Source organism: Rhinatrema bivittatum, chromosome 4, assembly GCF_901001135.1.
Source record: "Rhinatrema bivittatum chromosome 4, aRhiBiv1.1, whole genome shotgun sequence".
In the NCBI taxonomy this organism is placed as follows: Eukaryota; Metazoa; Chordata; class Amphibia; order Gymnophiona; family Rhinatrematidae; genus Rhinatrema; species Rhinatrema bivittatum.
In genome coordinates, this window is record NC_042618.1 from 333,448,390 (window position 1) to 333,475,665 (window position 27,276).

A 27,276-nucleotide genomic window follows, 5' to 3' on the forward strand; every position below is an offset into this window, starting at 1 on the left:
TTTGGCACACTGAGCATGCCCAGCATGCCACTATCCACACGGCCACACGGGGTCCCCCTTCAGTCTTTCTTTTTATTGAATTTTTAATTTACACACAATTACACATTGTGACAGAAAATAAGTGGTATTATGAGGAAATAATACTTATTAGCAAATTACAACTTAAATATTTTCATATTATCACTAATATTAATACCACTATACAATAAGCAATATTTGGGGGGTGGGTGGGTGAACATAACTCAGAGCGAGCGTAATCATTAATTAACAATAGGAATATCAAGAGACTGAGTGAAACCTCTACACATTGCCATTCTGTACTGGTTGTGTTGGAATGGGGTGTGAATCGAGGAAGAAGTGGAGCTGTGAGGGCTCAAAGAAAACATATGTAGAATTTTGAAATTTAATGACACATTTGCAAGGATATTGCAATGTGAACTTTGAGCATTTTATTCCTGCTTCCTCTCTCATCTCAAGAAATGTTTCTCCTCTTTTGAGTAGGCCTTGTGATGTCAGGAAACATCCATATTTTTTGTCCTCGGAACAATTCAAGCCTATTATGAAAAATAGTCTCATAACATTATTTTTTTCTGTCAGGAAAGCAAATGTCACAGTGTTCCTCTAGTAGTAATTTCTTCATTACTACTTAATTCCAATAATTCTTGTGACATTCATTTGTAATTGTTGTTCTTGTACTTCTTGATTACTTTGATTTCCTTGAAAATTCACTCTAGTTCTCTGTGGAAGGTAGTAAGCTCTCGTTATTAAAGGAGCTGCTTCCCCTGGTATTTTTAATATCTTATTCAGGTATTCCTTAAATAAATCTATAGGTAAAATATGACCTATTACCAGGAAGTTCATCACCCTCACATTTAAACTACAAAGAGAATTTCCAATGTTTTCAATTCTTTTGTCTTCAACTGTTTCCAATTGTGATATTTTCTGCTGATTATTTTCCACAATTCTCATCTTATCTTCCATCTTTTCAATTTTCCTTTCATGAATTTGTAACTTTTCTTCATTATCAACAGAATTCTTCGCTACCACAACAACAGTTTTTGAAAAATTTACAATTGCTGACTCAGTTGCTGCCAATGTTTCCCATATTGCTTTGTTTGTAATTACTGCTGGCTTTACTAGAAAGGAAGTTAAAGCTTGTGGTATCTCACCCCTTTTCCCGACCTCAGTAACAGAGTTCCTTCCATGTTCCCGCTGAACAGCAGGTTCATCATACTCCAATGCGGCAGGCATGTATGTTCCCAGTACTGCACCTTCTTCCGATTCTGCTGCTGATGTTCTCTCCCAAGGAGCTCCTTGCTCACTGGTGCTAGGCAGCAGGTCTCTCGGCTCCTCCTCCTCTACTGAACTCCAGCGCTGAGGTGGGGACGGCGTCTCCGGCATGCCGGACTTAGCGATATCTCTTCAGCCCGAGGTAGGAACGTTTGCTCACCGTCCTGCCCTCCTGTGGCTCTTGCTCCCGGCTCTTTCGTAGTTGACGCGAAGAAGGTCTGAATAGTCGTTTGTTTTAAATCTTCGTTGTCCTCTTTCGCTAAGCTCTCCCAAAGTCGAGCTTTGCATTTGGTATGGGGCATTTTTTTTAGGCAATAATCAGCAATGATACAGGGGAAAAAACTCGCAGCTCCTTCAGTGTCTCACTCAGTCGCCATCTTGGGCACATCCACCTCACCTTCAGTCTTTCTTTATGCGGTGGTGTTGCCTTGCGGTTTGTGGAGCTCTGCTCTGTTTTTGAGAGTTCTCTTCGTTTTTTTGCGATTTGTTTATCCTCACATCCACGCCAGGGTCCCTCTTCGCTAGTCCTCCTAGTTAGTAGGGTGGTACAGCAAGTCTATCTTGTGTAGAAGTCCCTGGGGTTTGAGAAGTGTCAGCTCCCCCACCGGTCAGTGGTAGTGGAGTCTGCCCTCAAAAAGGCCAAACTCTTCCAGACCCATGCTTCCACGCCCCCGGGTTGGGAGCATAGGGAATGGGATGCTCTGGGTAGGAAGGTGAACCAGGGGACATTAATAGTCCGTTTAGCCTCCTACCAGCTATATATGGCCCAGCACTCCCGAAACCTATGGAAACAGATTGAGGAGCTGGCGGAATGCCTACTTCAACAAAAGCAGGAGGCATTCCTGGCGCTGGTCCACCAGGGCTTTGAGTGCGGTAAGCACGAGGTGCGTTCCACATACGACGTTTTTGAGTCAGTTTGCATGGCCGCAGCAGGCATTGGAACCCACAGAATGGCCTGGATCAGGGCTTTGGATCTCTGCCTGGAGGTCCAGGAGAAACAGGCGGACCTCCCTTGCACAGGTGATAACCTTTTTGGGGGCAAGGTCCGGGATGCCGTGGCTCAGCTGAAAGACCATCATGAGACCCTCCAGCCTCTTTCAGCTAGTGCCTCGGATGCTCCTTCCTCGGCCAGAAGGTCAGCAAGGCAAGGAGTCAGTAGGTCATTCTACCGCCAGAGGAAGTGCTACCCTCTAGTTTCCTGCGAATGTCCTCAGCGGGTCTCCTCTAGATGCCGCTTTAAGCAGCAGTGGGTCCCTAGACCTCAGCAGGAGCCTCAGCCAAGCCTTGCTATGGGGTTTTGACTGGGAGTGAGGGAGCAGGAGCCCAGTCATCTCGTCCTCGGCACCAGACCCTCCAGTAGAAGGCCGTCTGCAGTTCTTTTTGGATCGCTGGCTAGCAATCACCTCGGACCGGTGGGTCCTCTCCATCATTTGCCGAGGGTTTCGTCTAAGCTTCGTGAGTGCACCCAGGGATGCTCCCCCGTGCCCCTCTTGTGGTCGGTCTTCCCATCTGAAAATACTGCTGTCTGAGCTCTCCACTCTCATACAGGCCAGGGCAGTCAAGCCCGTTCTGCTTCGGCAGCAAGGGACAGGGTTTTACTCCCGCTATTTCCTGATCCCCAAGAGGTCTGGGGGACTCCGTTCCATCCATGATCTGAGAGCTTTAAACAACTTCCTCAATCGAGTGAAGTTCAAAATGCTCTCCCTCGGCACTTTGATCCATCCTGCATGTCCTAGGAGAAAGCAGAGTTGCTTACCTATAACAGGTGTTCTCCTAGGACAGCAGGATGTTAGTCCTCACGAAACCCGCCTGCCACACCATGGAGTTGGGTTTCATTTTAAGTTATTTTATTTTTTGTAATTCTCTGTAACGAGACTGAAGGGGGTCCCTGCATGGCCTCACAGATAGTGGCATGCTGGGCATGCTCAGTGTGCCAGTCAAAGTTCTAGAAACTTTGACAGAAGGTTTCCATGCAGGACTCCATCTGAAGATGTTACCCATGTGTGAGGACTAACATCCTGCTGTCCTAGGAGAACACCTGTTTACAGGTAAGCAACTCTGCTTTACCAGTAGTAAATCTAGTCAGGCAAATCTGATCAGTTCCTTTGATTGGGTGACCAGAGAGTTGGATCAAGGGAGAGTGCCAGACGTAGTGTTTTGTGGATTTCAGCAAGGCGTTTGACACGGTTCTGCACTAAAGACTTATAAATAAATTGAGCGCCCTTGGTATGGATATTAGAGTGACTGACTGGGTTAGAAACTGGCTTACTGGGAGGCGACAAAAAGTAATAATAAATGGAGGAAGGAGATGTTTGTGGTGTGCCTCAGGGATCAGTTCTTGAACCAATTCTTTTCAACAATTTTGTGAGCAACCTAATTGAAGGATTGTCAGGAAAGGTTTGCCTTTTTGCCAATGATACCAAAATCTAGAACAGGTGGACAGCCAGGAAGGTGTGGAAAACATGAGGAGAGATCTAGCAAAGTTCGAGGAATGGTCTAAGGTCTGGCAGCTAAGATTTAGTGCTAAAAAATGCAGAGTAATGTATTTAGGTAGAAAAACCCAAGGGGAAAGGTACAGTCTTGCAGGTGAAATTTTTCTAAGCACTAAGGAAGAGCAGGATCTGGAAGTAATTATATCTGATGATCTTAAGGTGGTCAAAAGCACATGGGGATAGACTTAAAGATCTAAACATATACACCCTGGAGGACAAGTGAGAATGGGGAGATATGATAGATATATTCAGATATCTCAAAGGTTTCCACGGCTCTTTCAACGGAGAGGAGGCTCTGAAATGAGGGATCATGCAATGAGATTAAAAGGGATTAGACTCAGGAGTAATCTTAGGAAATATTTCTTTACAGAGGGTGGTGGATGCTTGGAACAGCCTCCCAATGTAGGTGGTGGAGACAAAAACAGTATCTGAATTCAAGAAGGCATGGGATAAATACAGGGGATCGGTAAGGAAGTAATGGGAATTATGTTAAATTAATTGGAGAGATGGGCAGACCAGATGGGCCATACAGTCTCTTTCTGTCATGTTTCTATGTAGAGCAAGACATCCAGGGAATAAAATTTTGCTGAAGCTCAATCTTAACTCAAGCTCTAAATATTTTGAAATAATAAAATATAGATATGTGGTGTATTGATAAGTAATGCATAAGAATCAGAGCTCTAAAGCACATCAGGATAACTGATGCTCTCATAACTGTAATAACTTACAACATAACAGGGATACCTTCAAATAAAATCAAAACTGTGCAAAATAGAATATTTAAACAACTTAGAAATGTGTTGCATATATAATTCGTATCTATGTTGTGCATTGTGTTTTACTATAATGATATTCCTTATATATTTTTGTGAGAAAAAAATAATGCAACATTTTACAATCTCACTTGCGTGAAGGAACAAATCTGTGTCTTAGAGTGGCTCAGAGACTGCCTGTCTTGGTGGCTCTCCTGTGCCTTTCTGACCTGGGAAATATCTTTCCAACAGTGAAGTGGCTCTCGGCTACTTTGAATTCTAGTTTTGTGGTTCTTGATGTTTGAAAGGTTAGCCACCCCTGCCCTAAAGGCTTTCCAAGATTGGGTGGCCAACCACATTTTTGTAATATAAACAAATTAGTGAATCATATTCTATCTGAGCAAGGAGGGAGGAACAGGATTACTCTTGTATCAGGAAGCTGACAAGGTGTATAACCGGCCCCCCTCTCATGACCAGGACTCCTTCCCCACCAGGGACTGTGAATTCTGTGTACACAGCTGATCCAGGGAGCAGAAGTGTCAGTTCCAGCTGACCTAGGGATCTTCACATGTCAGTGCACAAATGAGCCTCCAGTTGATAGCTAGACATTGAATAGTGTATTTAAAGGTTATTTGATGGGGTTTTTTATTTTTTGATATGTGTGGTAGTTTATTGTGGAGTTGTGGGGTTTTTGTATTTCTTTGTGAAATGAATTTTATGATTCATTATATTTGAGATTCTGTTTAGATTGATTATGTTGGGATAAATAGTTGTTTGTATACTTTAGTTCATTAAATTCATAGTTTTGTAAGTTTAGTGAAAGGTTAGCATTCCTTATTAATTAGTGCACAATACTTATCACTGAGCCACCTGGATGGCCCTAATCTAACTACATGGTTGAGTTTGATTCCAATCCCTGTTAGCAGGGCTTAAATTCTCACTTAATATTTCCACCCCACTCGCTTTACCTGCTGATTCTTCACTATCCCTCCCAACAAATTTTAGTCTCTCGCCCAGTGGCTGGATCCCACAGTTCACTGGCTTCCATAGATGTCAGTTTGTCTTCTTTTTGGTGGTGTCCAGCTCAATCCTTGGTCCTCTTTTCCCTTCCTGTGTTCTCTTGCTCTCCATTCTCCACTAGCTCTTCTTGCTTTTATTTATTTACTGAAGTACAGCAAGCATCAGCAGTTCCATCCACTGCTCAGGTTACAGAGGGGAGGGCAGGACGGGGGTGCCAGCGCCTTTTTCTCAAGCACATGGTGTGTGCAGAAATCTTGAGTGGCAGATCCTCTCACTAGCGCACTCAGGCTAGGGTGCTCTTGTGTTTTTCACAGGCTGAGGCGGGAGAGGGCAGGAGCTCGTGCTTTGTCTGTCTCTTTCTCTCTCTCTGGCTGTTTGCCTGCCTTCCAGCTCTGTGTGCATGCAGCATCCAACATAACTTACGGCCAACTTTTTAAAGGCACCAAGTCAGGCTGATGGGTACTGGCTTTAGAAATGCACTTCCTGTCGACACTGGACCTAGAAATGGTTTGGAAGCAAGACTTCCCTTGTGAAAGGAAGCATCTGATGTTGACTCATAACAGGGCCAGGATCAGGCCAAGACTGCTTCAAGACAGTGTAATAGAATGTTGAGTCAAAGTATTTGTCGGAACTCTCTGGACTGGATCGTTTCACTGAATTTAAATTTTATATGTTTGAAAACTTTATTAATCAATAGGATGATGTACAGATAAAAACTCCATTTTCTTTAGAATCTAGAACTGACAACATTAATTGAGGAAAGTGTCAAAAACATCATACCAGTTCGGCATTAAATCCTGATGTAGTGCCTGTACAGTTAAGATCATTTAAAGCAGTAGTACAACATCGGAAAGATTGTTATAACAGAGTATTATTTAGTCTGTAGCAGAGAATATGTACATACTAATCCATTTCTAATTCTTTTCAATTTAGACTTAATTCAAGAAGTAAAGCTAATTTGTCTTTTTTTTTTTAAGCATAAAGATGAATACCTGCTTTATGTTTATATTCTGTTCATGGCTTTTTTTTTCAGTGCTGTGATTTGTTTCAGTACTGTCTATATTAGTACACTTGAGAAAGGAAAATGACAGCATATAGTAAAAGAATCCATATTCACATGGCAGTTGTTTTTCTTGAGAGATAATTTACAATTGACATACAGTTTGCACTAATTGGAAGAGCATAGAAAATAGATGAAATATTCTAGTGCTGTAAGGGTTTAATAGCTAATACTGATTTTACAGAATGTTTATAAGTTTTTATTTTTGTTTTTCAGATCTCAGTCACAGTGGATTGGGAGACCATTATGAAAATTCCCACTGGGGACAGCAGCCTACTTTCAGAGGTGACGCCAACTGCAGCTGGGATAAAGTGATAATAGACAGGACTGACAAGGAAGCGTGGCCTTCCATTACAGGAACTGAGACTGAATCTGCCTCAGAATGTACTACAGACACTGACTCTGCCTCCAACTGTGGCTCAGAGAATAGTAGCATGGCTACAGGGAGTGCCCAAGGCAACTTCACTGGACATACAAAGAAAACTAATGGCAATAATGGCGCCAATGGAGCACTCATCCAAAGCACTTCTAACCAGAGTGCCCTTGGAGCAGGTGGAGCAAATGCTAATGGAAACACAGCCAGGGTATGGGGTGTGGCCCCAGGCTCCAACTCTGGTTTAGCTCACTGCTCCACTAGTGGTGGAGATGGAAAGACGGACAACATGATTGGAGATGGTAGAAGTCAAAATTGCTGGGGTACTTCCAATTCAAATGCTGGCATTAATCTTAACCTTAACCCTAATGCCAACCCAGCTGCCTGGCCTGTCCTTGGACATGAAGGAACTGTGGGAGGAGGAAATCCTTCCAGTATTTGCAGTCCAGTCAGTGCCATAGGTCAGAATATGGGCAACCAGAATGGGAACCCAACAGGCACCTTAGGTGCTTGGGGAAACTTGCTGCCGCAAGAGAGCACAGAACTACAAACGTCCACTTCTCAGAATGTGTCTTTCAGCGTACAACCTCAGAACCTTAACACTGATGGACCAAATAACACTAACCCCATGAACTCTTCACCAAACCCTATTAATGCAATGCAGGCAAATGGACTGCCGAACTGGGGGATGGCTGTTGGTATGGGGGCCATCATCCAGCCCCACTTGCAAAGCCTTCCTGGTGCTAATGGATCATCAGTTTCTCAAAGTGGTGGGAGCAGTGGTGAAGGATTAGGTGGTTCAGCATGGGGAATGTCCCCATCCAATCCTGCCACAGGAAACAGCAGTTCTGGGTTCAGTCAGGGGAATGGAGACACTGTGAACTCAGCATTAAGTGCTAAACAAAATGGATCCAGCAGTACTGTGCAAAAAGAAGGAAATGGAGGAAATGCATGGGATTCAGGACCACCCACAGGTCCTGGTGTACTGGCATGGGGAAGGGGTGGGGGTGGAAGTGGCGTTGGAAGTATGCATTCTGGAGCTTGGGGCCATCCCTGCCGTAATACCAGTAATGGTGTAAATGGGGAATGGGGAAAACTCCCAAACCAGCATTCCAATATTGACATCAGTGGGAAAGGATCAACAGGGTGGGATAGCCCTAGTGTTACCAGCCAGAATCCTGCCATGCAGCAGGGCAATGAACAAATGAACTCTTGGGCCAAAGCTGCAGCATCTGGTACCACAATGAGTGAGGGGAGTATTGACAGTGCTGGAAATCAAAATGAAGGAAGCACTGGAAGGGGGGGAATAGGGATGATAGACCAAGGGCAGGTCCAGTTGCCTAGGCAAGATCTTGATCCAAGGGTCCTGTCCAATACGGGGTGGGGTCAGACTCCTGTTAAGCAAAACATTGCTTGGGACTTTGAAGAATCTACAAGGTCTGATAGAAAGAATGACAATGGGACAGAGGCCTGGGGATGTGTAGCTGCTCAGCCTTCAAACTCAGGGGGGAAGAATGATGGGTCCATCATGAACAGTACAAATACCTCTTCAGTATCGGGTTGGGTCAGCTCCCCACCTGCAACTGTTCCAGCAAATACAGGATGGGGAGACAAAGCGCCAAATGGCCCAGGGGGATGGGGGGATTCAGCAAGCTCTACTGCTGTCAATGCTGCTGCTGCCAAAAGCGGCCTCACTTGGAGTGGGACCGCAAATCAGGAGGACAAATCACCTACCTGGGGTGAGCATCATAAGCCCAAATCTCAAAATTGGGGAGATGGGCAAAAATCAAATCCAGGATGGACTTCAGGAGGTGGAGACTGGACAGATTCATCATCCATTCAAGGACACATGGGTGATGGAAAGAAAAATGGCTCTGGATGGGACTTTGACAACAGATCAAGCTCTGGTTGGAATGATACTACAAGGTCTGGGACCAGTGGTTGGGGAAATGGCACAAACACCAAGGCTAGTCCAGGTACAAGTTGGGGGGAATCTTTAAAACCTAGTCCTCAACAAAACTGGAATAACAAACCCCAGGACAACAATATGAATAGCTGGGGAGGAGCTGCTTCTGTTAAACAGACTGGTTCTGGATGGGCTGGTGGACCAGTGCCAGCACCAGCCAAACAAAAAGACAGTAGTAGCAGCAGCAGCAATGAGCCCACTGGCTGGGAAGAGCCTTCTCCACCATCCATCCGCCGAAAAATAGAAATTGATGATGGTACTTCAGCTTGGGGAGACCCAAGTAACTACAACAAAAAAACTGTAAATATGTGGGATAGAAACAACCCTGTAAGTCAAAGCAGTACCACAGCCAACAGCACCACCACAACCACCACCACCACCACCAATACTGCTATGGTTGAACCTCAGCCATCTCATCAGTCAAGTGCCCAGCAGAACCGGTCCCCACTGCTTGGTCCAGGTATGAAAATAGTTTTATGCATGTTCAAAATGGGAAAAAGAATCAGTGTAATGTTTTATTCTTATGGGTTTGTTTGGTTTTTTTTAACGTCTTACAAATAACTATATGGTAAAGTAACAAGGGCAAGGGATGTGAGCAATCAGGCTAAAATCAAGTTCTTGCTCTGCTAGGGAAGCTGCTCTTTTAGCAGTTTAACCATTGAAGGCTCCACACACTGCCTTTCACAGTGCCACATTCTGTTGTTTGAACTAGGGATCTCCAGATTTGAACCTTCAGCCTTTTGGCTCCAAAACAGAGACCGAGCTAAAGGAGCAACTTTCTAGCTAAACTAATGGGCAAACTCTCTCTATTTTAACCTGGTTGCTCATATCCTCTGGTCTTTTAAAAGTAAGTGTTCTATTGCTTTCACTAAAAATGAAATCTCTGGACTGCTCTTTCCATTTCTTCTGTATGAATTCCAGATTATTTTGGCTTTATTTACCTTCATTTACCTTCATTTACTGTTTCTGAACATTGAAAATGGGTTTTGAGGCTCCAGCTGCTTCAGTATACCCATAACAGTTCAGAACCAACTGATTTCTGTTTTTGCTCTCAATGTAAAGGTTAAACTGTAATTTGTTCAATAGAAGTTATTAACCCTAGAGCTGTTGGGAAGTTCCTGGAATTCTTGCACACAAGGGCATTATTCTCATGTGTGAAGGAGAGAAGTCTGAATGAAAAGAAGGTAGTTGGGAATTAATCTTTTAATTCTTCAGGAAAAAAAAAACCAATATAAAAAGTCAGAAATTATGATTTTCATTATTGGCATTGAAGGTATGATTTTTGACATTGTATTGACACTGGAGTTTAGGGTCATAACTGATCATTTAGTTAAGTGGGTAAAAATGAGAAAATGTGAAAATTTAATAATGTTTACAAAAGAGAGAGTGCATGACCCTTTTAGAAAGTATCCCATGCTGGTCTAATAAAATCTTTCTTCTGCTGGTTGGCTAATGTCTTCTCATCTCTTTCAGTTGTGTACAGTTTAATCTTATCTTTGACTCAAAGATGTGTTCCACTCTGAATGCATGTTTGTAATTGGAAAAAGTGTCACCACCAAGTTTGAAGTCAATATAAATATTGTATGTGGTTAGATACTGACCTCATGTCAAGACTTTCTTCTTCTGAATCTGCCAGTTTAAACTGAACTATGCACTAAGGAGGAAATTTGCATTGTTGCAATACCTGGACCTACTTTTTACCTGTGATCTGTGCACCAGTGTTCAAAAGGAAAGCACACAAGGCCCTTTTGCTTTGCTAAACTACCACAGGTGCAAAGTACTCATGAACACTTACACCTGCTTTTTATGCAATTAGAATTTTGCTTGAATGTATGCATGTAAATTTGAAAATGCAAGCTTACCTGCATATGCAATTGTGATCAGAAGTTTATCCCAGGACAAGCAGGATGCTAGTCCTCACATATGGGTGACATCGGTAATGGAGCCCTATGTACGGAAAACTTCTGTAAAAGTTTCTATGAAACTTTTGACTGGCACCAGAGTGCCTACTGAGCATGCCCAGCATGTCATGATATTCCCTGCCACAGGGGTCTCCCTTTAGTCTTCTTTTTTCCGCGAAGCAATTAGCCTCGCGGTTATCAGGAGTCCTGTGGGATTCTCCACATATTTTCCTTACGGAAAGCTTTAAAAAACTTCAACCGCAGAGGGTCTCCCTTAGTTTGATCATCGCGGTGAGTTTTTCCCGTTCTCGCGGTTCCGTGCCGTTTTTTCGTTAAAAACAAAATTTACCTGAGCCTTAGGCCGTCGACGGCTGCCCGGCCACAAAATGGCTACAGGTTTTAAAAAATGTCCGAAATGCGCGAGAAATATGTCTATTACAGACCCTCACCAAGACTGTGTACTTTGCCTTGGTGAAGGTCATGATGTAAAAAATTGTCCCTTATGCGCTACGATGACCTCGAAAGGTCGACGTTTACGGATGGACAAGATGGAGCAATTATTCAAAATTCAACTGATTACTGCTCCGTCTACTTCCACACAATCGTCTCCGGCTGGGGCGATTAGGAAAGTGGTCTTGAAGAAACGTCACTCCGGTGACTCGGGAGACGCTCCTTTTTCCTCCCCCTCACCATCGTCCAGAGCGTCCACATCGAGTAGCGAAAAAGGGCGCGAAAAAGATAAACATCGCCATCGGCATCGCAGGCCGCAACCAGCAACCATCGCTCCGATACCCGGCGAGCCATCGGCGGAGGACGGGGCACCGAGTAAGAAAGCCCGGCTCCAAAGTAAGGCTTCCGAGCCACCGACAGACCAACCCTCGCCGATTCCGGCGGAAGGAATCGTACCTCCTCAGGGCCCTGAGGTTGTACTACTGTCGCCGCCACCGCCTCCCCCCATGGGTGCTCTGTTCACATCATCCATGCGGGCGGAACTTGACAATTACATACGTCAAGCGGTTAAGGATGCCTTTCTCGAGGCGATGCCACGGCCTGCCACTCCGGTTCTGCCATCGACACCGGTCATAGGAGGATCTCCGGTTCCATCACCGATTCCTTCACTACCGATGCCAAGGAAATCACCGCTCTCCTCGATGGCGCCGATTCCATTGCCGGTTCTACCTAGGCCGCAGCCACCGGATTCAGCATTGCCGATTCCCCGGGTACCATCGATTCCACCACGGCCATCGATCCCGATGGCACCCTCGATGCCTTTTCAAGAGTCCATTTTTCAACCATTAATGGACAAGCTGGACTCACTAATACATTGCTTCTCATCTCCACCACAACCTATAGATGTAGATGACAGTCAAGAGCCAATACCAGGTCCTTCGGGTGTCCCACCACCCCTCAGACCTCAGACTCCACTTTCTGAAATGCCAACTAAGCCTACTAGGCCGTTGGAGCTCCCTCTGGATGATAGTGACGAAGATTTCTCCTCGGATGAAGACCTCCTCTCTGAGCCTTCTCCCCCAGAAGATAGAAGAAAGTCACCACCGGAGGATCTCTCTTTCTCCAACTTTATTAAGGAGATGTCTCAAACAATTCCCTTTTCTCTCATCTCTGAAGTGGACAGCAGGCAAAAAACCTTGGAGGTGCTTCAATTCGTGGACCCTCCCAAGGAAATTCTTGCTATTCCTGTTCATGAAGTTTTACAAGAACTTATGTACAGGATATGGGAACACCCTGGGTCGGTGGCAGCTGTTAATAAGCGGGCGGATGCCACTTACCTAGTACAACCCATCCCGGGGTTCCAAAAAACTCAACTACCGCACCAGTCAGTGGTGGTCGAGTCGGCCCAAAAGAAGGCCAAAAGATTAAAGCAACACGCCTCCATACCTCCTGGAAAGGATAATAGGTTCTTGGACAATCTTGGTCGGAAAATCTTCCAAGCTGCGATGCTGGTAGCTAGAATAAATTCATACCAGCTTTTTATGAACCAGTACCAGCGTGACCTATGGAAGCAAGTGGAATCCCTGTCTCAGCAGTTACCTGACCATCTTCAGGAAGGTTTTCAAAACCTAGTACATAAGGGCCTAGAGGCAGGGAAACACGAGGTTCGGGCCACGTATGATTCATTCGAGACAACCTCCAGATTATCTGCAGCTGGAATAACAGCGAGAAGATGGGCCTGGCTTAAATCTTCAGAGCTGAGACCAGAGGTACAGGAGCGCTTGGCGGACCTGCCCTGCTTAGGGGAGAACCTCTTTGGCGATAAGGTCAAGGAGGCAGTAGCCACCATCAAGGACCATACAGAAACCCTCAAACAGCTTTCTCAGCTGCCACAAGAGGTACATCAACCTTCAAGGAGGCCTCCAAGAAGGGAACAAAGAAAGCCATATTACCGCCCTAGGCGGTATTATCCACCAGTAGCCAGGCCCAGACAACAAAGACCTGCTCAACGGTCTCAGCCTCGCCAAAGACCTGCTAGGCCTCAACAACCTCCGCCTGCGGCGTCCACTTCCGGATTTTGAAGTTCAACCAGAGGGCATGAGTCATTATCAAAATCCCTATCCACAAGTACCGGTTGGAGGCCGAGTTGCTCACCATCTTCAAACTTGGACCTCCATCACTACGGACCAATGGGTACTCTCAATCATATCTCAGGGGTACCACTTGGACTTCCTCACTGTACCAAAAGACAATCCCCCTATGCCGTCTTGGACAGTGTCTCATCATTACACAATCCTGCAAGCAGAATTATCTACCCTCCTGACTGCCAGGGCCATCGAAAGAGTTCCCAGGCCTCAGTGGGGCACAGGATTCTACTCCCGATATTTCCTCATTCCAAAGAAAACCGGGGGTCTACGTCCTATCCTGGACCTAAGAAATCTCAACAAATTTTTAAGGAAGGAAAAATTCAGGATGGTGTCCTTAGGCACCATGCTACCTCTTCTTCAAAAAGGAGATTGGCTCTGCTCTCTGGATCTTCAAGACGCTTACGCTCACATTCCCATATTTCCACCTCATCGACAGTTCCTCCGATTTCTGGTACAAGGTCAACACTTCCAATACAGGGTGCTACCTTTCGGCCTTGCCTCAGCACCTCGAGTGTTCACAAAGTGTCTAGCAGTAGCGGTGGCACATCTTCACAAGCAACAAGTACATGTGTTCCCCTACTTGGACGATTGGCTCATCAAGAGTCATACACAGAGCGGAGCTGTCACTTCTCTCCATCTCACAATAAGATTGCTTCACTCCTTGGGATTTCTCATCAATTACGACAAATCCCAGCTCACACCATCTCACCAGTTGCAGTTCATAGGTGCAGATCTCAACACCATCACAGCAAAGGCTTTTCTTCCGAAAGACCGGGCTCAATCGCTCGTTCTCCTAGTACATTCTATTCGCAATCAATATACAGTCACAGCTCATCAGTGCCTCATCCTACTCGGACACATGGCCTCAACAGTTCACGTCACTCCCATGGCCAGACTGACCATGCGACTAATGCAATGGACACTCAAATCTCAATGGATTCAAGCCATTCAACCACTGTCCACTCACATCCAGATAACACCAGAGCTGAAGTATTCCCTTCTCTGGTGGACATCACCAATCAACTTGCTCAAAGGCCTACCTTTCCAACAACCAGTTTCACAAGTGACTTTAACTACAGATGCGTCCACCTTGGGATGGGGAGCGCACATTGCTCATCTGAAAACACAGGGCAAGTGGACAAAGCAAGAAGCCTCCTTTCAGATAAATTTCCTGGAGCTTCGAGCTATACGCTATGCTCTATATGCATTCAAGGACTGCCTTTCACACAAGACTGTTCTGATCCAAACGGACAATACAGTAGCCATGTGGTACATCAACAAACAGGGTGGTACGGGCTCGTACCTCCTTTGCCAGGAAGCGGCTCAAATATGGGACTGGGCCCTAGCACACTCAATCCTACTACGGGCCACCTACCTAGCAGGCATCCACAACACAGTAGCGGATCGCCTCAGCCGTCACTTTCAACCACACGAGTGGTCCCTCGACCCAGCGTTAGCAATCAAGATATTTCAACGCTGGGGTCAACCAACAATAGATCTCTTTGCGTCACATCTGAACTACAAGGTGAACAATTACTGCTCTCTCCTCTTCCGGCAGAACAGCTTACCAAAGGACGCGTTTGCCCGCCATTGGAACTCAGGCCTGTTATACGCGTATCCACCAATACCGCTCATAACCAAAACATTAGTAAAGCTACAACAGGACAAGGGGTCCATGATACTCATAGCCCCATATTGGCCTCGACAAGTATGGTTCCCCACACTGCTAGATCTCTCAGTCAGGGATCCAATTCGCCTGGGAGTAGCTCCCAATCTCATAACTCAGGAACAGGGTCAGTTGCGCCATCCCAACCTTCAATCCCTGTCCCTGACAGCATGGATGTTGAAAGCCTGATCTTACAACCATTCAACCTTTCAACTAGTATATCTCAGGTACTAATAGCTGCACGTAAACCCTCCACTAGAAAGAATTACTCCTACAAATGGAAAAGGTTTACTTTATGGTGCACTCAGAAAGATTTAGATCCTTTCACTTGCCCCACTACCTCGCTACTAGATTACCTTTACCATCTCTCAGACTCTGGTCTTAAGACGTCATCGGTAAGGGTACACTTAAGTGCAATCTCAGCTTATCATAACAAGCTAGGAGATGCATCGATCTCCACGCAGCCTCTCGTCAGTAAATTCATGAGAGGCCTAACTCACATTAAACCTCCAGTTCATTCCCCAAGCATTCAATGGGACCTGAACGTAGTTTTAACCAAGCTTATGCGTTCTCCATTTGAACCCATAAATACCTGTGACCTTAAATTCCTTACTTGGAAAACGGTATTTCTCATAGCCATTACATCAGCTAGAAGGGTCAGTGAACTACAAGCACTAGTAACTTACGAACCCTTCACGAAGTTCCTTCATGACAGAGTAGTCCTCCGTACACATCCAAAATTCCTTCCTAAGGTTGTCACGGAATTTCATTTGAACCAAACCATAGTTTTACCTACATTCTTTCCTAGGCCTCACTCTCACCAGGGAGAGAGAGCCTTACACACTTTGGACTGTAAACGTGCGTTATCTTTCTATTTAAACCGCACTACAGCCCAAAGAAAATCAAATCAACTGTTTGTGTCCTATGATCCAAACAAACCAGGTAAGGCAGTGGGTAAGCATACTCTGTCAAACTGGCTAGCAGATTGCATACAATTTTGTTATGAAAAAGCAGGCCTTACTCTCCAAGGGCGAGTAAAAGCACATTCAGTCAGAGCAATGTCAACTTCAGTAGCACACCTTCGCTCTGTACCTATTCTGGACATTTGTAAAGCAGCAACATGGAGTTCTCTTCACACCTTTGCAGCTCACTACTGTCTAGACAAAGAGGGAAGACAAGATTCAGCATATGGACAATCCGTCTTAAAGAACTTGTTTCCAGTTTAATCCCAACTCCTTCTACATCCAACCTGCTGTGATTTCGACTGATTCATTTCAATAACAATACCTTACGGTCATTTCAGCACAAAATGAATCAGCCTCTAGCTTGCTAATCACCCATATGTGAGGACTAGCATCCTGCTTGTCCTGGGATAAAGCAAAATTGCTTACCTTGTAATAGGTGTTATCCCAGGACAGCAGGATGTAGTCCTCACGAAACCCACCCGCCACCCCGCGGAGTTGGGTCCGATACGTTTTATTATTTTATTTTTGGGCTAACGCTATTTGCTACAAACAAAGACTAAAGGGAGACCCCTGTGGCAGGGAATATCATGACATGCTGGGCATGCTCAGTAGGCACTCTGGTGCCAGTCAAAAGTTTCATAGAAACTTTTACAGAAGTTTTCCGTACATAGGGCTCCATTACCGATGTCACCCATATGTGAGGACTACATCCTGCTGTCCTGGGATAACACCTATTACAAGGTAAGCAATTTTGCTTTACATACCCCTGGCAGAATTTGTAAGATGTGTAGCATTTTAAGAAAACATGAGTGATCAGACAAAACACGTCTGTTATTTTTAATGTGTTTCAAATTAAACTAGTATGCATCACAGAATAGCACAATCATTAAACAAACCATAGCAATAAAGAAAATAATAACATGATCCTGTTCAAAATTTTGCATAGCCTTGAATATTTGGGCTAATAATTTACACTCAAGATGACACACACATGTTGAGATGACAATGAAGGGGTAAGTATCTTCACCTGTACCTTTTTTTTTTTATTGTAATTCGAGTCTGTGTATAAATAGTCAATGAGTTTCTTAGCTCTTGAGAAACCCTTGTGCATTTCAGCCAGGACTGCACTGACTTTGGTTACTGAAAAGCAAAAGAACTGTCAAAGGATCTGCGAGCAAAAGTAGTACAACTTTATAAATCAGGAAAAAAATATAAAAAGATATCCAAAGATTTGAAATGGTCAATCAGTACTGTTCAAACTAATGAAGTGGAAAATTATAGGTTCTGTTAATACCAAGCCAGAGTCTTAGACCAAGAAAAATTTCAGACACAACTGCCAGGAAAATTTTTCGAGATGCAAAGAAAAATGCAGAAGCATCTTCTACTGAAATACAAGGTTCTCTGAAACAAAATGGTGTGGGTTAGAATAAGGAGAGGTGTGAACAAAAATGGGCTGCATGGTAGAATTGCCAGAAAAAAACATTGCAGCACCAATGCCAAACAGCACCAAGAGAAGCCTCAAAATTTCTTTAACAAAATAATTTGGAGTGATGAGACCAAAATTGAACTTTATGGTCACAACCATAAGAGCTGAGTTTGGAGAGGAAGACAACAAGGCCTATGAAGAGAAGCACACCATCCCTACCATGAAGCATGAAGGTAGATCTCTGCTGTTTTGGGGTTGTGTGAGCTACAGCGGCACAGTCAAAATTGATGGCAGGATAAATGCAGCATCTTATCAGAAAATGTTGGAGGAGAATTTATATTCATCAGCCAGGAAGCTGTGCATGGGGCACACGTGGACTTTCCAACATGACAATGATCTGAAACATAAGGCCAAGTTGACCCTTCAGTGGCTGCAGCAGAAGAAAGTGAAGGTTCTGGAGTGGCCATCACAGTATCCTGACCTCATCTTTATTGAGCACCTTTGGGGAGAACTCAATCATGCAGTTCATGCTAGACAGCTAAAGAATTTATAGGATCTGGATGTTTTTTGCCAAGAGGAATGGGCAAGTTTACCACATGAGAAAATAAGTCCTTATTCACAACTATTACAAAAGACTGCAACCAGTCATTGATCAAAGCAGATAATACAATATTAAGAACTCAGGGTATGTAAACTTATGAATAGGACCATTTTATTATTTCCTTTATTGCTATGGTTTAACGATTGTGCTATTCTGTAATGCATATTAGTTTAATTTGAAATATTAGAAACAGACATGTTTTGTCTGATTACTCGTTTTCTTAAAATGCTATACATCTTACAAATTCTGCCAGGGATATGTAAACTTATGGGCATAACTGTATTTCTTCCTCTAACCTAAACACTCCCCCATTAACGCCTCCTCTCAGTGTGGCTAAAAATACACATGCTGAACAGTGCATGGACTTTTAGCCATGTTGAGATTGGACAATTTTCAAACAACTGATTTACATGGTTTAAATCACTCTGAAAATTTACCCTCTGCTGTAGGAACCCAATAGGAGAAAGGCATTGATGGATATTATCTTCTACTGAACTATATTTATAACTGCAAGTAATTAAAAGGGTTTTTTTAATATTCAAGTAATTGATGAAATCCTGTAAGAACCTTTGTTTTAATACTTAAGAACAACCTGCAAACATCCTTGCTGTTTTACCTGCCTTTCATAGTGGAAATGTTTTTGTTTGTTTCCCTGAATTTAAGTAGTAGTGTGTTTGTTGTTGCAGAAAAATGCATAATTTTCTGCCACATTGCCAATAAATTAATTTGACTTATAGAAGTTTCTGTGGTAGCAGTCGTCCGTTCTTCAGTATATTATATAACACAAGTATTAAACCTCTGATTTCCACAACATTAAGGCATGTGTGTATATGCTTTTATTATGAGCCAACTGTTGTACTCTGGTATGCATATTCATTTGCTTTAAAAATTTTAAAACTTCCCATCTTGCTGAACCTGGAAATTTGACACAGTGTTTAGGAAGTGAAAAATTGGTTGCATTTTGAGGATCCTTAGTTTCTCTTCATGGAAAAGTTGTGTACAGAGATCAGAGGCATTTCAAATTGCTGTGACAAATAGGTGCAGAGTAAAATATATATTAGTTGTATAACATGCATTTTGCTCTTGTAAGCCAGTCGTGTTCTCTCTTTTCTACATCAAGGTCTAGAAATATATTTTTTTTAATTTCTTGAACTATCGTGGGTGGGGGATTTAGATGATTGTTTTTACCTCCTGCCTTATTCTGAAAAGCTATTTGCTTTCATTTGTCTATTAAATGTTATGTTTTAAGAGCTAAATGATTCCATTGAATTGTGACCCTATGCACCTGTTTCCTGGCATAAACAAACTCTACTAGTGTCATATTTAATGCCTAGCAAACCTGCTGACACTAATGATGTTTTTTACATCATGACTGTAATGTTAAGAAGGCATGTTATAGAAGTATTCCAGCAAACTCTAATTCAAATACAAGACATGAATTTGAAACAGTACTAGCTAGCCTTTAAAATACCAACTTGTCTGGATATTTTGTCTCTGTTGAAACATTTATTTTTTTTTAGACTGGAAAGGGGGTGATCTTTTTTTCCATCGATAAGCAGGGCTAAATTAACCATGATATAGGGTGATGTCAGGCAGCACCAAATGGACCTCTCTCTTATAGTTAATAGAGCTTTTGCTCTGCTGAGCATGTGTGGAAATGCCTACTCAGGTGTTGCTTCATGAGTCCCCCGAGTCTTTTTTCATTCGAGAACTAGCTTCATGTCTCTGCTATCTTGCTCTGCTTTTTATATGAAAATCTAACTTTTTCCTTTGACGTGTCTTGCTGTCTTAGCAGCTCCCAAAGAGCACTTTTCAGTGCTACCTAAAAAAAATAAAAAAGGGAAATGTTAAGAATTTTTATTTCCTCACCATGTCCAATAAGAAATCCAAAGCGGTGAGATCAAGGACTGCATGTATTTATGGCAGAAGAATGTCCATTACCAATGGACATGAACTCCATTACTGCTGCTTTGGACCAGAATGTGACCAAGCCAACTGTTACATTATGGATGAATGTCGTCTCTTACACAGGAAATTTGGGCCTGGAAAATGGAGGAAATGTCTCTCGGAAATGGCAGTCTGTTCTCCTCCTGGAGCACAGCCTCATCTGCCTCCCCGGGACTTGAGTTGAGCAGGAGCTCCTCAGTTATCTCCCCCCATTGGTGGAAAAAGCCATATCCTCTGAGTCAAGTAAGAATATGTCAAGGAAGAAAAGGCGCCTCTTTGTGAAGCAGTCGGCATGCAAAATGACCAAGACTTGTGTGCATTGATATCATCAAAGCAAAAGTCCATGCATGGAACATAAGAATTGCCATATTGGGTCAGACCAAGGATCCATCAAGCCCAGTATCCTCTTTCCAACAGTGGCCAATCCAAGTCACAAGTAGCTGGCAAGTACCCAAACATTAAATAAGCTACTATTGCTTATTAATTATTTATTTATTTATTTAAATTTCTTATATACCGGCATTCGCGATGGGAGTCGCATCATGCCGGTTTACAAATAACAAGGTGTGACAACAGAATAAATACTTAATAACTTAAAAACATTAACATGTGATAGAAGAATAAGGTAGCAGTTACAATAAAACAGGGATAAAATGCAACTTGGAATGAAGAGAAGGCAAAAGAGAGTAACACTGAGATAACAAAAGAATGACCAAGGTAAATAAAACCAAGGTAAATAAACCTGCCTCATTAAAAAAAAAAGAGAGAGAACATTATTGAGTTGTCAAAGGTTGTTGATTACCCTGACGGGAGTTCTTAGTTGCTTGAGTTGAGAGTGGGTTCAGTTGGTGTCTGGAAAGGCTTTCAAGAATAGCCAGGTTTTAAGTCTTTTTCTGAAAGTGGGGAGGCAAGGTTCCTGTCTCAGTTCCTGTCTCAGTTAATAGCAGTTTATGGATTTTTCCTCTAGGACCTTATCCAAACCTTTTTTAAACCCAGTTACACTAACTGCTATAACCACATCCTCTGGCAATGAATTCTAGAGCTTAACTATGCGCTGAGTGAAAAAGAGTTTTCTTCGATTTGTTTTAAATGAGCTACTTGCTAACTTCATGGAGTGCCCCCTAGTCCTATTATCTGAGAGAGTAAATAACTGATTTACATTCACTTTTTCAAGTCCTATCATGATTTTGTAGACCTCTATCATATCTCCCCTTAGTCGTCTCTTCTCCAAACTGAACAGCCCTGACTTCCTTAGTCTTACTCTATAGGACAGCTGTTCCATGCCACTTATCATTTTGGTTGCCCTTCTCTACACTTTCTCCAGTGCAACTATCTTTTTTGAGATGCAGCGATCAGAATTGCACATTGTCTCACCGTGGAGCAATACAGAGGCATTATGTCATCCATCATTTTTTTTGCCATTTCCTTCTTAATTCTTAACATTGTTTGTTTTTTTTGATCGCCACAGCACACGATGTCAGTGCATCAGCATCACCAAAGCAAAAGTCCACAGTGCATTGGCACCATCAAATCAAAAGTTCAAGGTGCCTTTGGCACTGTCAAAGCAAAAGTCCACGATGCATTGGCACCTTCAAATCAAAAGTTCACGGTGCCCTTGACACACAGGTCCACGGCACCTTCGAAGCACAAAACCACTGGTGCTATTTAGCCATAAGTCCTCAACACACTCAATGCAATGAGCCCCAGAAAGTGAAATGCATCAGTTCTTAATACCTTTACCATCAGGACAAATGGCGCCATTGTGATACATCATGCTGCAGTGCTTCCTATGCAACTGTATGCAGGCCTGCACATAATTTTGATGGAAGCAGAGGGGGATAATATCCCTACCCCAACCAATTACCAGGGACCCTACTGCAACAAAATTAATGAAACAAGGACTATGCCTGGAGACTCCACATCAGATTTGTTCTCTGGTATCTCTCACATTCAGTTGGCCTCCAATTCAGATTTTGCAGAGCCCAGATGTGCAAGATTCTAGGCCCACACCAGGTCAAAGGGCATATTAATCCCTTGACCAAATAGTGGAGCTGGTGAAATATTTCTTTACCTTTGTGATGGCTAAGGATAAGGAAGGTACTTTCCAACCTCTCCTTTCCAGGATATCAGGCTTACTCCCATAAGGAGTAAGATACTCCATCAGATCCCCATGCCATGATTCTAGTCCAAGATAGTCACTTGCAACGGAGTCCAAACTGTCAGAGGATATCCATTAGGAGTAAACTCCTATGAGGCGACCAAGGATCCTTACTCAGTCACGTTCTTCATCACTGGGATCCTGAATCGGTGTTCCCACTCCTCTTGACTTTGAAGAGGGGTCAACGGGGTTCCCTTCTGGGCCCTCCAGAACATTTATCTCCACCAGAAGACCTAACTGCAGATTTCTGGACAAGCTGCAAAAGGCACTTGGAATTAACGTGCATAGACACAAAGATACTCGTACAAACTTTTTTGGCCTCTTTCAGATTCTGGTAATGCCAGCGGAGCCAGAAACAATCTCAATTCATAGTATTGTGCAAGAATTGCAAACCAGAATGTGGGAAAATCCTGTTTCTCATGCTCCACTACCAAAGGAACTAGACTTCAAGTATAGAGTATAAAAATCTTCAGGATTTAGATTAGTACAATTACCACACCAATCAGTTGTGGTGGAATCTGTTCTCAAAAGAACAAAGAAAACACAAATATACTCCAGTAACCCACCAGAGAAGGATCCCAGGCTACTGTGTAACTTTGGTAAAAGTTGTTTCCAAAATTCAATGCTTAATGCACAAATTCCTGCTCATTGTATATGGTTCAATACTACATGAGTGTATACAAAAATTTAAAACTTTTCTTCCTCCCAGTAAAGGTGAATTTGCATATTCTCAACCACACTTAGATGCAGGAGAGTATATATGCCATCTTCTTTGATCCATCTACGAAGCGTTTGATACCACGACGCCCTCCTCAACAGTGTCCATTAGAGCATGCCTTATGACTTGGTAGAGAGTCAGTAGCCTTACGTGATGATGTCCAAGAAAAGCTGGCACACATCCCATGTCTAGGTGATCACCTTTTTGGAGAAAAACTTAGAGAAATGGTTGCTCAAATAAAGAAACAGAATATGGCAGTCCAGTTTCTCTCTATGGGACAAGAACATCAGCAAGACACTCTTACTATGCTTTTAAAAGAGATACCTCTTCCAGAGATACCTCTTCCAGAAAATTTGATACAGGATGCTGCTTCTGCTTCCACAACAGCAACAACTTCCAGCTCACAGTCTAAATGCCATCAACCAAAAATGCAGCAAGTCCAGCCAAAGCCTGGATCAGGTTTTTGACCACCTTTCAAACCCAGCACCTATCCTCACTGGTAAGGGGGAGAATCCAGCAGTACCTGGAAGAGTGACACAAGATCACCAAAGATTGCTGGGTTGTAAAGATTGTTATGGATACTGCTTGCATTTCTCCAGGTTTCCCATGCTTCCCACATTGCTCAGCCTTCATTCCAAATCTGTCTCACTCGACTTAACTGTCTGGAAGAGGTCGCTCCTTGAACAGCAGGCGATAGGACGTGTTCCTCTCCATTAGTATGGCAAGGGGTTCTACTCCTGCTACTTCCTTTTCCCCAAGAAATCGGGGGTACTGAGACCTATCCTGAATATAAGAAGCCTGAACAAGCAAATGCTTTAGGAGAATTTCAAAATGAATTCCCTCCATATAATTCTCCCCTTCATCCAGAAGAGGGGGAGTGGATGTGCACTTTGGATCTAAAGGAGTTTACGTGCATATTCCTAACCATCCCTCCCATTGGCATTACCTGTGACTTATGGTGGGCGATTCTCACTATCAGTACAGAATGCTGCCCTTCAGCCTCTCAGCACCACTAAGTCTTTACCAAGTGCCTAATTGTAGTAGCAGCATATCTGTGGCAAGAAGACACCCAAGTCTTCCCTTACTTGGATGACTGGCTTGTGACCGCAAACTCTGAATAAAGTGTGCTAACCTTCCTGCAAAAAGGCTGTACAACTGCAACGATCACCAGGATTCTTAGTGAACGTCAAGAAATCAACTGATTTCCTCCAGTAAAATCAACTTTATTTGAGCATGAATAGTCTCTACAGGAGAGAGCTTTTCTCCTGTCAGATTGGGTGAAAACTCTCAGATCCCTTGTGTACTAACTGTTGACTATGAATCAATCAATGACCAGAGAAGTTCTAGTCATTTTGGACCACATAGAGGCAGTGTTTTACGTAGTTCCATTAACCTGTCTTCACAAACAGCTTTTGCAGTGGGGCCTCTGCTCCCAATGGGACCAGCTCACTGAACCCTTGACAATCAAACTGAGAATTTCACAGCACATGAAACAAAATCTACGCTGGTAGCTAGATCCCTACATCCTTCAGGAAGGATCTTTACTCAGACTACTCCCTAAGTCAAGTTGGTGATGTTGGGCCACATATAGGATTCTTTTGAACTCAAGGAAACATGGTCATTCATAGAAAGACAGTTTCAAATTTACCTCCTAGAACTGAGAGTGATCAAATATGTGCTAACATTTACTCACTTCCTCAGGGGAAGAGCATTCTTATTTAAACAGACAACCAAGAAGTCATGTTCTGTGTGAACAAATGAGGCAGTACAGGTTCATCGTCTCTTGCAACGAAGCAAATAAGATATGAGAATGGGCATGCAAACATCAAGCTGTCATGCAAGCAACCTACCTTCCAGGGATCTCCATCATGCTAGATCGACTCAGTAGAGTGTTTTGAACACACAAATGGTCTCTACAGTAGTTAACAGCTGACAAGACTATTCAGACTATGGGATCTCTCAGCGATCGACCTGTTGGCATCAGATGAAAACAGAAAACTGGAATAATTTTGCTCTAATCTGCCAAGTGAACGCATATCAGTGCATGATGCTTTTCTGCTCAGTTGGAATGCAGATCTCATATCCACTTTCCCACTGATGGCCAGAATAGTGCAAAAAGTGATCAAAGACCAGGTCCGTCTGACCCTCATAGCTCGGCTTAGAAACGTTTGGTGTGCATATCTAGTACATTTGTCCTCTGATGTCTCTTGGGTCAGATCCATTCTTATTAACTATTTATGTATTTAAAAACATTTTTAGGCTGCACCCTTCATTTTGCTTGAGGCAGTTTACAAAATTAAAATATTCATAATAAATTATCCAAAACAATTTAAATATAAAAAAGTTAAAAAAAATACATAGAAAATGGGTAATCAATATGTTGGAAAGATCATTTGGTCAACGTTTTTAAAGCCTTCTTGAACATTTTAATGCAAGAGATGTTCTGGAGGATGTCAGAAATTGAATTTCATAAAGGTGGTCCTGTAACTGAGAATGCTCTCCTAAGGGTGATATGTAGTCTTGTAGTCTTCAATGCTAGAGCTTCAAAGAGATTTTGAGTCTATCTTAATTGTCTGGCTGGTTTGTACAGTCAGAGTATGGCATTAAACCATATGAGAAACATGGGGGTAACCTGCATGGAGCGGCAGTTACTACCTTGGGAAGCTTGCTGGGCAGACTAGATGGACCATTTTGGTCTTTTTCTGCCATCATTACTATGTTACTATGATGAATCCTTGTTGATTAAGTTGTGAATTAAAATGAAGTGGGAGCCTGTTTCATCTGAACCTTTCCTCCCTCAACTTGATGGCTTGGATGTTGAGCGCTCTATCACTAAATTGTCTTTATCCAAGGAAGTTGAGAACATTCTAGTGTCTCCAGAAAACCATCAACTAGAAGAGCCTATGGGTTTAAATGGAGAAAGTTCTCCAGTACTTTCGATCCGTTCATATGCAAACCTAGAGTTATTGAATTATTTGGTCATTCTTTCTGATTCTGGTCTCAACACCTCATCAATAAAAGTTCATCTCGGTGCTTTAGTGGCTTACCTTGCTCAAATTGAAGACAAGCCCATCTCAACTCATCTGTTAGTATTGAAATTAATAAGACTTATGGCATATGAAGCCTCCGGTTGTAAAACTGCCTATTCCCTGGCATCTAAACATGGTTCTGGCACAACTAATAAAGCTGCCTTATTAACCATTGGAGTCTGCTTTTCTCAAGTTTCTAACCTGAAAAGTAATATTTCTGGTAGCAATAATGTCATCCAGAAGAGTCAGTAAACTTCAAGCTTTAGTTCATTATCCAACTTATAAACAAATTCTTTCACAATAGGGTGGTGTGCCACATCCACCTGATGTTTCTATCAAAGGTAGTATCAGCTTTTCATATCAATCAAGTTATGTTGCCTGTGTTCTTCCCGAGACCATGTGCACATGCAGGCAAAAAAGCCCCAACAGAAAAGCCCAATCTATTCTCAACTATTTGTCTCTTATGATCCCCACAGATTGGACATAGCAATGGCCAAACATATATTGTCCAACTGGCTAGGAGTCTGCACTATGCAATTCTATTGGCTAGCATGCCTTCAAATTACAGGCACCATCAAGGCTCATCAATTTAGAGCCTTAGCTGCATCAGTGGCTCATCTACGAACCTTTCCACTTGAAGTCATCTTCAAAGCTGCAGCATGGTCAGCAGTGCACACCTTTGCATTCCATTACTAACTGGACAATCTTTCAAAGAGTGACAGTAAAGTCGGACACACAGTTTTGCGTAGCCTGTTCACCCAGTACTCCGTTCTGTACGATGGGGTCTGGGTTAATTATTTCAATAATCGTTCCACTGCCATTGTCAGCTTGGGACTCCCCACATTTAATAGCTAATTCAACCCTGCTTATCGATGGAAAAAGCAAATTTGCGTACTATAAATGGTGTTTTTCATATACAGCAGGATAAATGTCATACTAAATTTCTGCCCACCTCCCTGGAGAGTTGACTACCTAGCTAGAATTAGCTCTAAAATTGACTGAGGCAGGTTCACGAGGCAATGCCCTAGTGGGAATTCCCACACATGTTCAGTAGAGCAAAAGCTCTATCAGCGAGGAGAAAGAGATCTGTTTGGAGCCGCTGGATGACATCACTCCCACATGTAATAGCTAATTCATCCGGCTATCTAAGGAAAACACCAGTTATGGTAAGCAAACTTGCTTTTTTCTACTTTTCTGGCCTAAAAGATATGCAGAATTTATTTTGGTCACATCTTGCTTTGAAAAATCTTATTCACTCTTCACTACCCTTCTGTTCTGCCTAATGCCTTCTATGTACCATGATGCTTACATGAGT

The 27,276-nt window shown here is 43.0% G+C and overlaps 1 protein-coding gene across 4 annotated transcripts in view; it reads left to right on the plus strand.

Moving 5' to 3' along the window:
* Positions 1 to 27,276, plus strand: part of TNRC6C (trinucleotide repeat containing adaptor 6C) — a 309,688-nt gene that overhangs the window by 119,090 nt on the left and 163,322 nt on the right. For all 4 annotated transcript variants that reach the window (XM_029600392.1, XM_029600391.1, XM_029600389.1 and 1 more), the window contains one exon: positions 6,831 to 9,413. In XM_029600392.1, the coding sequence (XP_029456252.1) occupies positions 7,049 to 9,413 (2,365 nt within the window). In that variant the 5' untranslated portion in view covers positions 6,831 to 7,048. The remainder of the gene's footprint in view (positions 1 to 6,830; positions 9,414 to 27,276) is intronic.